Source organism: Sciurus vulgaris (assembly GCF_902686455.1).
Source record: "Sciurus vulgaris genome assembly, chromosome: 14".
NCBI classification, from domain to species: Eukaryota; Metazoa; Chordata; class Mammalia; order Rodentia; family Sciuridae; genus Sciurus; species Sciurus vulgaris.
The window spans coordinates 8,885,423-8,898,230 of NC_136475.1; the positions used below are offsets into that span (position 1 = coordinate 8,885,423).

The following is a 12,808-nucleotide window of genomic DNA, read 5'->3' on the forward strand; positions in this document are numbered from 1 at the left end:
GAGGCTGGGCGGGCAGGGGGAGGGCAGTCTGAAAGAAGGCCCCGTTGGCTGCAGGGCAGGGAGCAAGGAAGGCAAGGTTCAAAATGTGGCTGAGAGGCCACGGGGGCCAGAACCCACAGGGCCTGCAGGCCCCTTCAGAAGTTCCCAGGACAATGGACCCTTTCAAGGGTTTTAGACTTCTGGAAGTGGTGGGGGACAAGTGGGAGTGACAGATCAGATTTACACTTGGTAAATACCATTCTGGGCCCAATGAGGAGGCCAGAGCAGGGCAGCAAGGTCATATGGGTGAAAAGGAGAAAGGCCAGCATTGAAAGAGATTTTTAGGAGGTGAAAGCTGGATAATGAATTGTGTGGAAAGAGTGTGACATCCAGGACGACTCTTGGGTGCTGACTGTGGCTCTTGGGTGGCTGGTGGTAGCACTCACTAGGTGAAGAACGCTGTTGACTTTTCTTTGCTGTATCTCATACTGCCTACAGTTGAAAGTGGTCACTGGAAGAGCAGTCATATAAAAACCAAATAGTTTTAAAAAGTGACTTTTGACAAAGTGCAGTCCTTTTTGTTGCCAAGATGACTGAGAGGCACGGATGGCAAATGGTGTCAGGGATGCTCAACAGTTCTACAGTGAAGGCAAGGGGCGCTCACATCAAGAATTGTTGCACTCTGAATTGCTGCCAACAGCAGCTTTGAAGAGGAACACACTAAAAGACACCAAATGTGTGAGTTTCAAGAAATTATAGGCCAGGTGTCCAGGTATAATCCTGGGGAGGTTGAGGCAGGAGGATGGAAAGTTTGAGTCCAGCCTTGGCAACTTGGTGAGGCCCTGTCTCAATAAACAAAAAGAACCGGAGATGTAGCTCAGTGGTAAAGCACTCCTGGGTTTAATCCCCAGCACACTCCCCTCCCCACCCCACCAGCCCCAAAGTTATAGGGTGTTCTATGGATATTTGAGGAAATTGCCCTGTCTTTCCTCCTATAATACCATTCTTGGGATTTGATGAAGCTCAATGGACACGTGGCGTTTTACACTAAGCTCCGGTCACTTTCCAACTCCGCCCCCGCCCCTCGCCCGGGGCTGGGGATTGAATCTAAAGCCTTGCATGCTAATTAGGCACGTGCTGTACCACTGAGCTACACTCAAGCCCTCCAATCTTTTTGTGGGTGGTGGTGGTGCCGGAAGATGGTTTCCAGGAAGCTTGTGGTAAGAATCTGAATTAAAACGATAGCCTTCACTTAATACACACACATTTTGCACGCGCCTGGTCGGATCCCTCTCACTTCGGTCCCACACCTGGTCCATCCCTTTCCACCTCCTCGGTTTTGCTGGCCTCAGCACTGGTCTCCAAGGGGACCGGACCTCACTCCCTGCGGTCTCCCTCCCCATCACGAAGTACATTCCACGGGAGCAAGCCCTCGTCCGCCCTGCTCGACGCTGGCTCCCGGCGCCCAGTTCCGAGCCAGCGCTGGGAAGCAGCAGGCTCTCCTTCGGACCCCCTGACGTCCACTCACAGGGCGCTGGCCATGGGCTGCCGACCCAGGCCACCGGCTCCCGCGTAGCCTGAGGACACTTTTCCGCAGATGACAGACGCGCTCTGCGCAGGCGCAGCGCCTGCCCCGCCCACAAGTGACGTCAAGGGCCGTTACGGCGCTCGGCGTCCCGGCGCGCGCGATTTAAACCTAGTTCCGGAGACGCCGTAGGCGAGATGGGACCTCCAGGCACAGGTGAGGCCTGGCTGGCGGGAAGCGCTGCGGACGGGGCCGGCGTGGAGCGGCGGTCCGGGTGGGCAGGCGGCGGGCGGTCCCGAGCGGGAGTGTGGATCCGCTCAGCCTGGTTCTCGGCCCGCGGGCTCGGGCAGAGGCGGGCGCGGGGAGGGGAGGGCGGCCGGCACGCTCGGCCAATCAGGACGCGGCTTGGCCGGAGTCGGGGCCGCGCGCGGGCAGCCCAGCTGCTCTCTTCCTGGGCTCCTGCCCCACGCTCGGTGTGTTTTCTTTAAAAAGGTGTCCCTGGACTAGACGTTAGTTTCTGGTGGAAGCGTTGGAATTACGGCTCTGTACCTAGTGTACATGCCTTCGTTTTTGAATTCGTTCGAAAGTATCGACCTCACCCTTTGCGCCAGACCCTCTGTCGGGTGCAGGAATGAGGGTCACAGCAGATGAGATCCCTGACGTCTTGGATCCTGTTTTCTATTTGGGGAGACAAACAATACATGAAGCAGTTACAGATGAGGTTCTGGGCCCACTGGTGTAAAATAAAGCTTGGTTTCTCCTATTTAGTGAGTGCCATCTTGTTTCCCCAACACTACCAGGTCCTGCCCACCTGTTCAACCTCATTCACTAAATTTAATCACGATGTTTTAGTTAGCCTAGCGAAAGCCAGGCTCATTCCTTCCTGTCCATTTTTGCACATGCTTCTGCCTGGAATAATTAGCACAGAGGGGGGTTTCTGTAGATTAGGGAAGATTTTTAAAAATTTTTTTGGAAAAAATTTATGTTGCACATACAGCTTCAGAGGTTGTTCTTTTAAAATATTTTTTAGTTGTAGGTGGACACAATACCTTTATTTTATTTTTATGTGGTGCTGAGGATCGAACCCAATGCCTCACACATGCTAGACAAGTGCTCTACCACTGAGCCACAACCCCAGCCCTTTTTTTAAATTTTTATTTTGCGGTGCTGGACTTGAACCTAGGGCCTCCTGGACGCTAAGCAAGCAGGCAAGCTCTCTGCCACTGAGCCACACCCACAACCCCTCAAGAAAGATTTTTAATTATTCCAGGCAGAAGCATGTGCAAAAATGGACAGGAAGGAATGAGCCTGGCTTTCGCTAGGCTAACTAAAACATCGTGATTAAATTTAGTGAATGAGGTTGAACAGGTGGGCAGGACCTGGTAGTGTTGGGGAAACAAGATGGCACTCAGAAAATAGGAGAAACCAAGCTTTATTTTACACCAGTGGGCCCAGAGATTAGCACTCAAAATTCTGAGCCCTGATCCACAGCTTCTCACAATATTTATAGGCTATTTGACATCATCTTAGACCCATCCTATCATTGGGGCTTTTTCCTCTTTTTTAAAAAAAGAAATTCCTAATCTATGCTGCTGAAGGCCTCGTGCAGGGTCTCTCATATAAAGCATGCTCACAGAACAAATGAGAAGAAACAGCTCTATTCACAGACTTCTATTACATTTCAGGAGGGAGGAGTCAGACTCTTGGGGCAGTTATTGACAATGCAGAAGGTAGAAGCCCATGGTTGATTAGGCTTCCTGGAGAAAGGCTGAGAGAGGGAAGGGGAACTGACCCCTTCCCCAGGCATTGGACTTTTCCCATAAGGTTTTTGTAATTTCATTTCACAACCAGCTCTGGTTTTGCCATCACAGTAGGTCTTTGTAAGAAGATTGGAAATCAGTTGACATTTTGGACATAGTGTGACTTACCCCAGAGACACTGAGGTGAAAGAATCCATAGTCACTTGGATAAGAATTTGGCACTGGGGAGAGTGGCCCGTAGACTGAGAAATAAATCCATACGTGTATCGTCATGAGCATCTAGATCATAAACCATAGGAGCAGGGGAGAGCACTAGGAGGACCTTGTAGAGAGGAGACCCAGGAAGAGAAGGAGGTGCTGGAAAGACTCAAAAAGCAGTGGTATCAGAGGCCAAGCATGTTGAAAGAAGGGCTCTTCAGGTATTTCAAATGCTGCTCAGTCTCAAGAGTGATGAGGCCTGAGAAGTGGCCACCGTGTTTGACAACATGGGAGGTGCAGCTGACGGTGGCAAGACTGTTTTTGTGAAGTGGTTGAAAACAGACGAGGAAGTAAACACAGGAAGTATTCGAGCTCAGTAACCATGTGTTGAGTGAATGGATGCATGTTAAAGGCAAGAAAAATCAGGGAAAGAAGATTTGGAGAATTAAAGCATGTTTCTAATTTTCAAGTTTTCTTCTTAGACAAGTTCTTTCATTAGTGCTTCTTATTTCTGCTCAGGTCTCTTCTCCCAAGGTCCAGTTTCCTTCCTTACTCTGTAGTACTCACATCTAAACAGTCACACGTTTGTTTGTTTTTTAGTACTGGGATTGAACCTAGAAGTGCTTAACCACTGAGCCACATCTCCAGCCCCTTTTATTTATTTATTTTGTGGTGCTGGGGATTGAACCCAGGGCCTTGTGTGTGCAAGGCAAGCACTCTACCAACTGAGCTATATCTCCAGCAACCCCCTTTTATTTTATTATGGAGACAGGATCTCATTAAGTTGCATAGGGCCTCGCTAAGTTGCTGAGGCTGGCTTTGAATTTGTTATCCTCCTGCCTCAGTCTCCCAAGCTGTTTGGATTACAGGCATGCGCCACTGCTCCTGGTTAGTCACAATTAATCTTGATTTTGTCCTTAAGAATCTCTCTTATCTCCTTCCCTTCTATTTTGACTTCTTGTTTTGAGCTGAGGTGAGAGTTAGGTTACTCATACTCTGCAACTTGTGGGAAGGCATCAGGGGAACATGTGAGATCCCTGTATTTACACCTGCTCACCAGTCCTCTTCCCTCCCTTCACTTGGGCAACACTTAGTGTTTATTGTACATCTCTTTCGTCTTACCGGTTTCGAACCAGCTGAGTGGTGTGCGTGTGTGTTGCTGGGGATGGGACCTGTGACTTTTCGCGTCCTAGGCAAGCACTCTACCACTGAGCCACACCCCTGGCTGCTCTGTGTTCTGGGTGGTATTTGGGAGGGGAAGAAGCCAATGCTTGGAGCAATTGTTGGCTTATTTCATCAGCTAATAAGTGCTGGAGTGGGGATAAAGCAAAGCCTTCTGACTTTTAAATTTTGAACCTTCCCACCTAGAGACATCTCTGAGTTCCTTCATCTCTCTCTCTCATCCAGGGGTCTTATGCTTGCCCTAACAAATTAGGTCACAGCCACTCACTGCCATGGTCACACCTTAGGGCTTGTCATTAACAGCAGCTGCCCCAATCTGTCACTTCAGTCACTTTTCTTTTTTGGCAGTGCTGGGGGTCGAGCTCAGGGACATTCTACTACTAACTGCATTCCCAGCCCTTTTTTATTTTGAGAGAGTGTCTCTCTACCCTGGACACAGGGTGGCTGTGAATTTGGCAATACTCCTGCATCAGCCCCCAGCATCCCACTGTGTGGTGCTGGGGTTTCAAACCCAGGGGGCTTTGTGTATGCTAAACAAACACTCTACTGCTGAGCCATGCCCCTGTGAGGACCCCACTTCTTGAGTGTACCACCCTGTCTTTCCAGCCATGTCCTCTTATCCCCTGACTCCAACCATTTTTTTTGCAGGGATGTGGTACTGGGCAGTGAACTCACGGGCACTGACTCACTGAGCCACATCCCCAGCCTTTTTTGTATTTTATTTAGAAACAGGATCTCATTGAGTTACTTAGGGCCTCACTTTTGCTGAGGCTGGCTTTGAACTTATAATCTTCCTGTCTCAGCCCCTGCAGCCGCTGGGATGACAGGTAGGCGCCACTGAGCCCAGTTGTGCCACTGTGCCCAGCTCCAACTGTCTTTTGGTCCAGTGGACCTGTGTGCTCCTCTGTTTACCGTCCATTGGCTCGGCCATGCCCTTGCTCCCCTCTTTACCAAGGCTACTTCCAGGTCAGTCAGTACAATCAGCTCCTTTCCCTTGCCTGCCTTCCTCCTGCTGTGTACCTGCTGGGCAGAGTCACCCTGCTGAGTAATTCACACTGCCTGCACCGTCCACCCACCCCTCGATGGCACCAGCACTCCCCCACACCAGGTGGTGGCAAGAGGAAAACAGCAGGGAATGCCGATGGTCTCAAGGGGACCCTGAGCTGCAGTAGTCACGCTGTGTTTCCTGGTTCATTAACCTCCTAGTCCTAGATGACCTGGTCCTTCCCTTCTCCTTCGCTCTCCAGTACCACATCCGCCCCCCTCTTAGCTGCTAAGTTCTTTGTTCCCACTTGTCCCTGTTGTGCAGCAAAGATAAAAGCAGTCCAGAGAGAACGTGAGCAGTTCCTGTGCCTGCTCCTCCTGCACAGCCGGTGTGCTCTGCCTCCCCCTGTGGCTGGGGCTGAACTTGGCTCTGCTCTTCACAAAGATGACTTCTTTATGGCGTTTAGTCACTTTGACCCTTCCTCTGATCCCTGTGATAGGCTGAATAATGCCCCCAAAGGTGTCCAGACCTGTGAATGTGTTATCTTCCGTGTCCGGAAAGGGACTTTGAAGATGTGGTGAAGAAGAGGTCTGGAGAAGAGAGGACCCCAGGGTGATCACAGTGGTCCTAGTGAGAAGAGGTGGCAGGCTGCAGCCAGAGAAGAGACGTGGTGCTCCAAGCAGGGATTGGGGTGGTCAGAGGAAGGGCCGAGAACTGGAAGGTAGTCGGACGCTAGCTTCTTGAACAAGGAAGGAGAACAGAGTCCCCACCAAGCCTCCAGAAGCTATGCCACCCCGCTAAACTTCTGACTCCCAGACCTGCAGGAGAATACGTGTATGGTTTTAAGCACTGTTTGTGGTGATTTGTTCCGGCAGTGATAGAAAACCGGTACTATCTCTTTGCTTCTTTCTTTCCACCAGGCTGAGTTTGGTGTGGTTTTTCCTGACCCCTTTTCTCACCCCTTTCTGCCATCTCCCTCCTTTGTTTTGCAGCAAAAGTCCTGAAAACCTTGTTGGTCGGCTGCCTCCAGTTTCTCTTCTCCCACCCTCTCCTGTATCCACCCCAATTTAGCTTCTTCCCTTTGCTCTAGGAAAACTGCTCATGTCAAGATCTTTAGCCAGGTGCGGTGATATGCCTGTAATCCCAGTGACTCAGGAGGCTGAGGCAGGAGGATGGCAAGTTCAAAGCCAGCCTCAGCAACTTAGCAAGACCCTAAGTAACTTAGCGAGACCCTGTCTCAAAATAAAAAAGCACCCCTGGGCTCAGTCTGTGACCTCTAGGTTGTAGACACAGTGGTCAGTCTCAGTCTCATCTAATTTGACCTGTCGGCCACGATTGACATAGCTCACAGCTCCTGCCTCCCCTCGTCTGATGTTAGAAGCCTTCTGTCCCCTGGTCTCCTCTCTCCTTGCAGTTGCACTTGCTGGGTCCTCTTTCTCTCCTGCTCTGCAGCTTCTGGAGTGTTCTGGGAACTGCCTTGGACTTCTGCTCTTCGTCTTCACTTACTTCTTCAGTGAGCCATCTGGTATCATGGCTTTGAATGTTCTACATGCCGACAACTCCCAAACTCGTATATCTAACTGGGACTTTTCCCTGGATTCTGGGTTAGTTGTCGAGCTGTCTGGTCCTGCTGGATGCCTGTGTCAGGCCTGTGCCCTGATCCACTGCCCTACCCCTGGGGGCTTCTCCTCCATCTTCCTCTCTCAGATCCCGGCAAGTCTGTTTGATCAGTTGTTCAGGACAACATTGGAATTAGCCTTGAGTCTTCATGCCCCACATTTCATCTGTCAAGAAGTCATGTTGACCCTATCTGGACACACTGTCCAGTGTTGGGACACTTCTCAGCTCACTGCCTCCTCTGGTTGGAGCCGCCATCGTCTCTGGTGTCTGGGGTTCCTTTAGCCGGCCTTCCTGCTGGGCTGTTCTCACACCCTGTCCAGTCTGTTCTTGCATGGAGCTCCTCGTGAAGCACCGGTGAGATCACTTTGTTCCTCTTCTCGTGTCCCTTCGCTTCCTGCTGACTCCAGGTGGCCTGCAAGTGATTGTCCTTCCCTTGTCCTGACTGCTGCCCAGTCCTGGAAGGCCTGCCACCTGTTCACCTCTGGTGCTGCCCTGCAGCCCGCGGGACTGCTCCATGCCCGCTGCCCACATGACCCACCTTTGTGCCTGCTGTTACCTCTGCCTTCACGAGCTTCCCCCAAATAGCTGCATGGTTTTGGTTCTGGTCTTACCTTCCTGGTGAAGCCTTTCCTGAACACTGCATTTAAAATGACCTCCCAGGGTTGACCAATATATTTATTTACTTGCTTATTGTTTGTTTTGTTTTTGGTCCTGGGATTGAGCCCAGGGGCACTTTACCACTGAATTGCATCCCCAGCCCTTTTCATTTTTTTATTTTCAGACAGGATCTCACCAAGTTGCTGAGGCTGACCTCAAACTTGCGATCCTGTAGCCTCAGCCTCTTGAGTTGCTGGGATTACAGGTGTGTGCTACTATGTCCAGTCTGTTTTTAAACTTCTTATTATGAAAATATTTAAACATACAGGAAAGTTGAAAAACTAAGGAGTAAACACTGTATACCCAACATCTGGGCTAACATTTTACCATCATTATTTTTGACTGATTTAGTTGAAAGTAACTTGCACATATCATGACACTTCATCCCTAAATGGTTTCTCATGCATCTCCTAAAAGTAAAGATCTTCTGAGCTGAACGCGGTGGCCTGTGCCTATAATCCAGCGACTCAGGAGGCTGAGGCAGGAGGATTGCAAATTCAAAGCCAACCTGAGCAACTTAGTGGGGCCCTAAGCAACTCATTGAGACCCTGTCTCAAAATAAAAAGTGGCTCATTGGTAAAGCACTCCTGGCTTCAATCCCTGGTACCAAAAAAAAAAAAAAAGTAATGATATTCTACATAATCAAAAATATCATCACCATATTGAAGACAATAAAAATCAGTTCCCTAATGGCATCTGGTATGTAGACCATATCCCAAATTTCCCAGATTATCCCCCAAATATTGCTTGTAGCTGAGTTTTTAAAAAAAGAATTGACTAAAAACTCATATATTTTGATTTTGGTTTATATAACTTCTGGGAATCCAGAAGATTCCCCCTATTTTTTTTTTTTTTTGGAAGAGAAGTCAGCTGTCTTTTAAACCATTTCCCATGTTACATTGGTCTAAGTATCTCCTTGTGGTCTCATTCAACTTGCTTATCAACCCCTTGTTTTTCTTATGAATTGGAAGTTAGATCTGAAATGTTGGTTAGATTTAGGTTCAGCACCTTTGGCTGGAGTGTTTCCTGGGTTATTCTCTGAATTTCATGATGTGGTGCGTCAGGAGATGAGTCAGCTTCAGGGTGTCTTGTTTTTGATGTGACTGCATCTGGCTGCTTGGTTGTCAATGTGGTGACTGCTGATTGTTCACTGTAAAAGACATTTCCTTTGCAATTAGCAAGTGATCGTGGCCCTTTTGTGGAATGTTCTCCTGATTTTACGTGTGTATGGCATTTATCCCCCGTCTCCCCTCCAGGACGTGGAGGAGCTGGGATTTGAACCCAGCCTGACAGTAGCCCTCATCTTAGCCTTGCTTGGCCCCTGTGTCCCCCTGCAGTCCTGATCAGAGCAGCCACCAGCACAGGGCTCTGGACAGGCCTCAGGCACGCGCTCTGCCACTGTCTTGCACCCAGCTGTCTTCCTGCTCTTTATTTCCTGTACGGTTCTTGGGTTCGCAGTAGCTGCAGGGGGATACTTGTCCTGCCACTCCCCAGCCCCAGTTCGAGAGGTTCTACCGTCACATACCGGAGTCAGAGGTCTTAGTGGGGAATGGGGGTGAGCCTCCGCCCTGAGCCAGATCAAGTCCCCATTAGATACAGGCAAATGTTTGTTTCCTCACTGCCAGTCACAGTGAACAACTCTCCCCCAGAGACCCGTGGACACCCCCATGGTGCCTCCTCGCCTTTGGAACGGTCATACTCCGTGCCCGTGCCCAGGAAGGCCCCTCTCAGTACTCCTGGCACCCCGGTCCTTGAAGACTTTCCTCAGAATGACGACGAAAAGGAGCGGATGCAGCGGAGGCGCTCCAGGGTCCTGGACCTGCAGTTCAGTGCAGACTCGCCTCACCTGTTGGCCTCCCCCTCCAGGTGAGTGCCTGTCTGGGTGGGCTCTCCTGGGTGGCCCTTGCCATGGCTGGGCGGGTCCCTGTGTCTCCACAGTACTTGTGGGTTCTGGGTTGTGGAAAGTTACAGTGTCATGGATCCTTGCCAGAGTTTCTGGTTTTGTTTTCCCTTTAGGAGTGTTGACCTTTCAGCTACAATCCCGAAGTTCACTAACACACAGATTACAGAACATTACTCCACTTGCATCAAACTCTCCACCGAGAACGTGAGTATTTTCAGTTTATCATTGAAGATTTTGCATCTTGATCTCAGGTCCAGTCCTCTTGACCGCGTGGAGGATGCGTGATCATTCTCTTGTTCTCCAGCATCTTCCTGGTGCTGGCCTTTCTCGCTGTGGCGTTACTGTCTCCTGTGGGCCTTGGTGCACTTCCTGCAGGTGGCCTGCTGCTGCGGTTCCTCTGAAGAGGCAGTCTGGCCTAGGGGCAAATGGGGACCCCTCTGAGCTACCGGAGTCCTGGGATCAGCTTCTGCCCACTCTGCTGTAGTCTCCTCCTCTCTTCAGTGGGAATGAGAATTGCACCTGCCTTGTCCAGTGGATCTGAGCACAACTGGGCCCCTTGGACAGGAGGGCCTCAGGAAGCGAGCACTCTCACTCTTCAGCCCCGAGAGGAGGAGGGGTGTGTGTGGATTTGGTTGTGTTGTCAAGTGTTTTGGAGAATTGAGATCCTTGGCAAGATGTGGGTTTTCCTGTGTGAAAACTTAGTTTCCTGTGTTCAGAGTAGAGTTATTTATATGAGCTCACTCTATAAATAACAAATCTTTCTACAATTTTTCTGTTTTCAGAAAATCACTACCAAGAATGCTTTTGGCTTGCACTTGATTGATTTTATGTCAGAGATCCTTAAACAGAAGGACACGGAACCGACCAACTTTAAAGTAAGAAGGATGCGCACTTTTCTTATGTCTGAGTGAACGGTGGTCATTCTAATGCTTAATGTAACGGTGAATTCTGCAAGTACACAGGCGCCTTCCCAGTTAGACACTATAGTGATGACTTTGCCTTCTTCCCTCAACTGATGAAATGCAGAGAAGGCAGATGTGTTTATTCCTATGAGTCTTGGGGGCATTTTTCTTGTTTTTTCATGGGGCAAGTAAATATTTTATGAAACTTGCCAGGTTTTGCCTGCTTTTCTCTGCTTCTTCATGAACATAACTCTGCTTGTCTGGTTAGGTGGCTGCTGGCACCCTGGATGCTAGCACCAAGATCTACGCTGTGCGGGTGGATGCTGTCCATGCCGATGTGTACAGAGTCCTTGGGGGACTGGGCAAAGATGCACCATCTCCAGAAGAAGTGGAAGGCCATGGTGCAGGTGTGTGGTGTGGGATCTGGACTTAAGGGGCTTCTTTTATGATATACCAGGTAGTTATTTGAGTGGCATATTGGAATGAAGTTGGAAAAAATTGGTTATCTCATTTTACTGAAGACACGGTCATTTGCAGAAGAATATAAGGTCTTACATGAGAAGATCACAGAAAATTGTACCTTTCTTTGTCCTGTAGGTAATGTACCACCGGGGATAATTATTTTATTCACTGGCATCTCTTTTTACTGCTGGTGTTTTGGGATCATTTTGTTTTTCTTATGGGCCTTTGGTGTTCTTTCCAAGCGGCCTGCTTTGGTTGCACTGAGGTTATTTTTCTTTGTAAAGGAGAAGGACTGTCTAAAAGTGTTTAGATTTTCCTCAGGCAAAGCTAAGTAAATATCACCAGTTAGGGAGTTTCTCATTGGGCGTCTTTGGAAATCGACTTGTATTAGAAGCCAGATACTTAAATCTGGTAATTCAGTGTTTCCATTAGCTATAGATTAGATAAGTTGTTGCTTTGAGAGAATTTCATGTTTAAATCATGGTCACTTGTTTGGGTTTTGAAGACTTGAATTCATCAGTTTAGTCACGTGCTACAAGCAGTTTTTGTGGTTCACAGTCTTCTTCCTTCTTTCAGATGGAAGTGCTACCGAAACAGGAACAACCAAAAAGGCTCCAAAACCAAAGAAGAAGCATTCGTACAAGACCATCGAGCAGAACGTAGACAGCCTCAATGCCTCCGAAGCAGATCGGAAGTGTGCGGTGAGGAAGTGACTGAGTGTGCTCTCTGACTCATTCAGCACTTGGGACTGAGACTTGCTGGTCTGTACTGGTTTAAGCCTCAGGGGAGTGAAATATTTAGCCAGTGTCTCTGCATTATCATCGTTCAGCTTTATAATGCATACTGAAGGTGGCAAACCTCTTAGTAGTTCAGAATGATTGAGAAGAAAGGGGACTCTAATTGATAAAAAATGCATTTTATTTCCGAGTTTGTGCAGTGGTGGTGACAATAGCTAACATTTGTTGTGCACACCCTGGGTGCCGTGTTCCTCCCTAAGCCTGTCCTCATACCATCCGTGTTCACGCTTAGAGATGAGGTAGCTGAGGCACCAGGCTCTTCAGTAGTGGGACCCAGAGGATACCTGTGGTGGGAGAGCTAGGTGCTGAAGCTCAGTGTCTCTAAATGGCCTTTCTATTTAGCAAAACCTAAGGAACATGCTTAAAGAAATAGTGTTGGAGGACATATTTGTAATTAGAACCATTAATTCAAACAAATGGTGTTGTTCCAAAGAACTCGTCGTTGAAATATTGCTGTTACCAACGTTGTTCCAGGGTTGGGAGCACAGCCTAGCATGTGCAGCACCCTGAGTTTGATCCACAGCACTGCAAACAAAACAAAACAAACAAACAAAAAAAACAGCTTTTTTGTTTCAGTGACCATTCCTACATATGTTATCTTTTTACCTTTCTGAGAGCTTATCTATAAGAAAATTGAGAAGTATCCAATTTCATTTGTCCTCAAAATTGGTTATCAGTTTACTTTCCCACCAGCAGTGGACTGGTTTACTTCTTTCTCTTATCTCTACACAAATGGTGGTTCAGGTTACAAGACTGGAAAAGGGCTGGGCTGTGGGCTACCTTGATCTCAGGAGTTCTATTTTTGGGGGGATGGGGGATACTGGGGATTGAATTCAGG

General features: G+C 48.7%; 1 protein-coding gene across 2 annotated transcripts in view; it reads left to right on the plus strand.

Moving 5' to 3' along the window:
- Positions 1 to 12,808, plus strand: part of NCAPH (non-SMC condensin I complex subunit H) — a 42,972-nt gene that overhangs the window by 6,756 nt on the left and 23,408 nt on the right. The window contains exons 1-6 of one of the 2 annotated variants that reach the window (XM_079111303.1): positions 1,598 to 1,720; positions 9,556 to 9,772; positions 9,923 to 10,013; positions 10,592 to 10,684; positions 10,980 to 11,118; positions 11,750 to 11,874. In XM_079111303.1, coding sequence (XP_078967429.1) covers positions 1,702 to 1,720; positions 9,556 to 9,772; positions 9,923 to 10,013; positions 10,592 to 10,684; positions 10,980 to 11,118; positions 11,750 to 11,874 — 684 coding nt within the window. In that variant the 5' untranslated portion in view covers positions 1,598 to 1,701. Of the gene's footprint in view, positions 1 to 1,597; positions 1,721 to 9,555; positions 9,773 to 9,922; positions 10,014 to 10,591; positions 10,685 to 10,979; positions 11,119 to 11,749; positions 11,875 to 12,808 lie in introns of those variants that run through there. The other variant, XM_079111304.1, reaches the window with a different exon arrangement.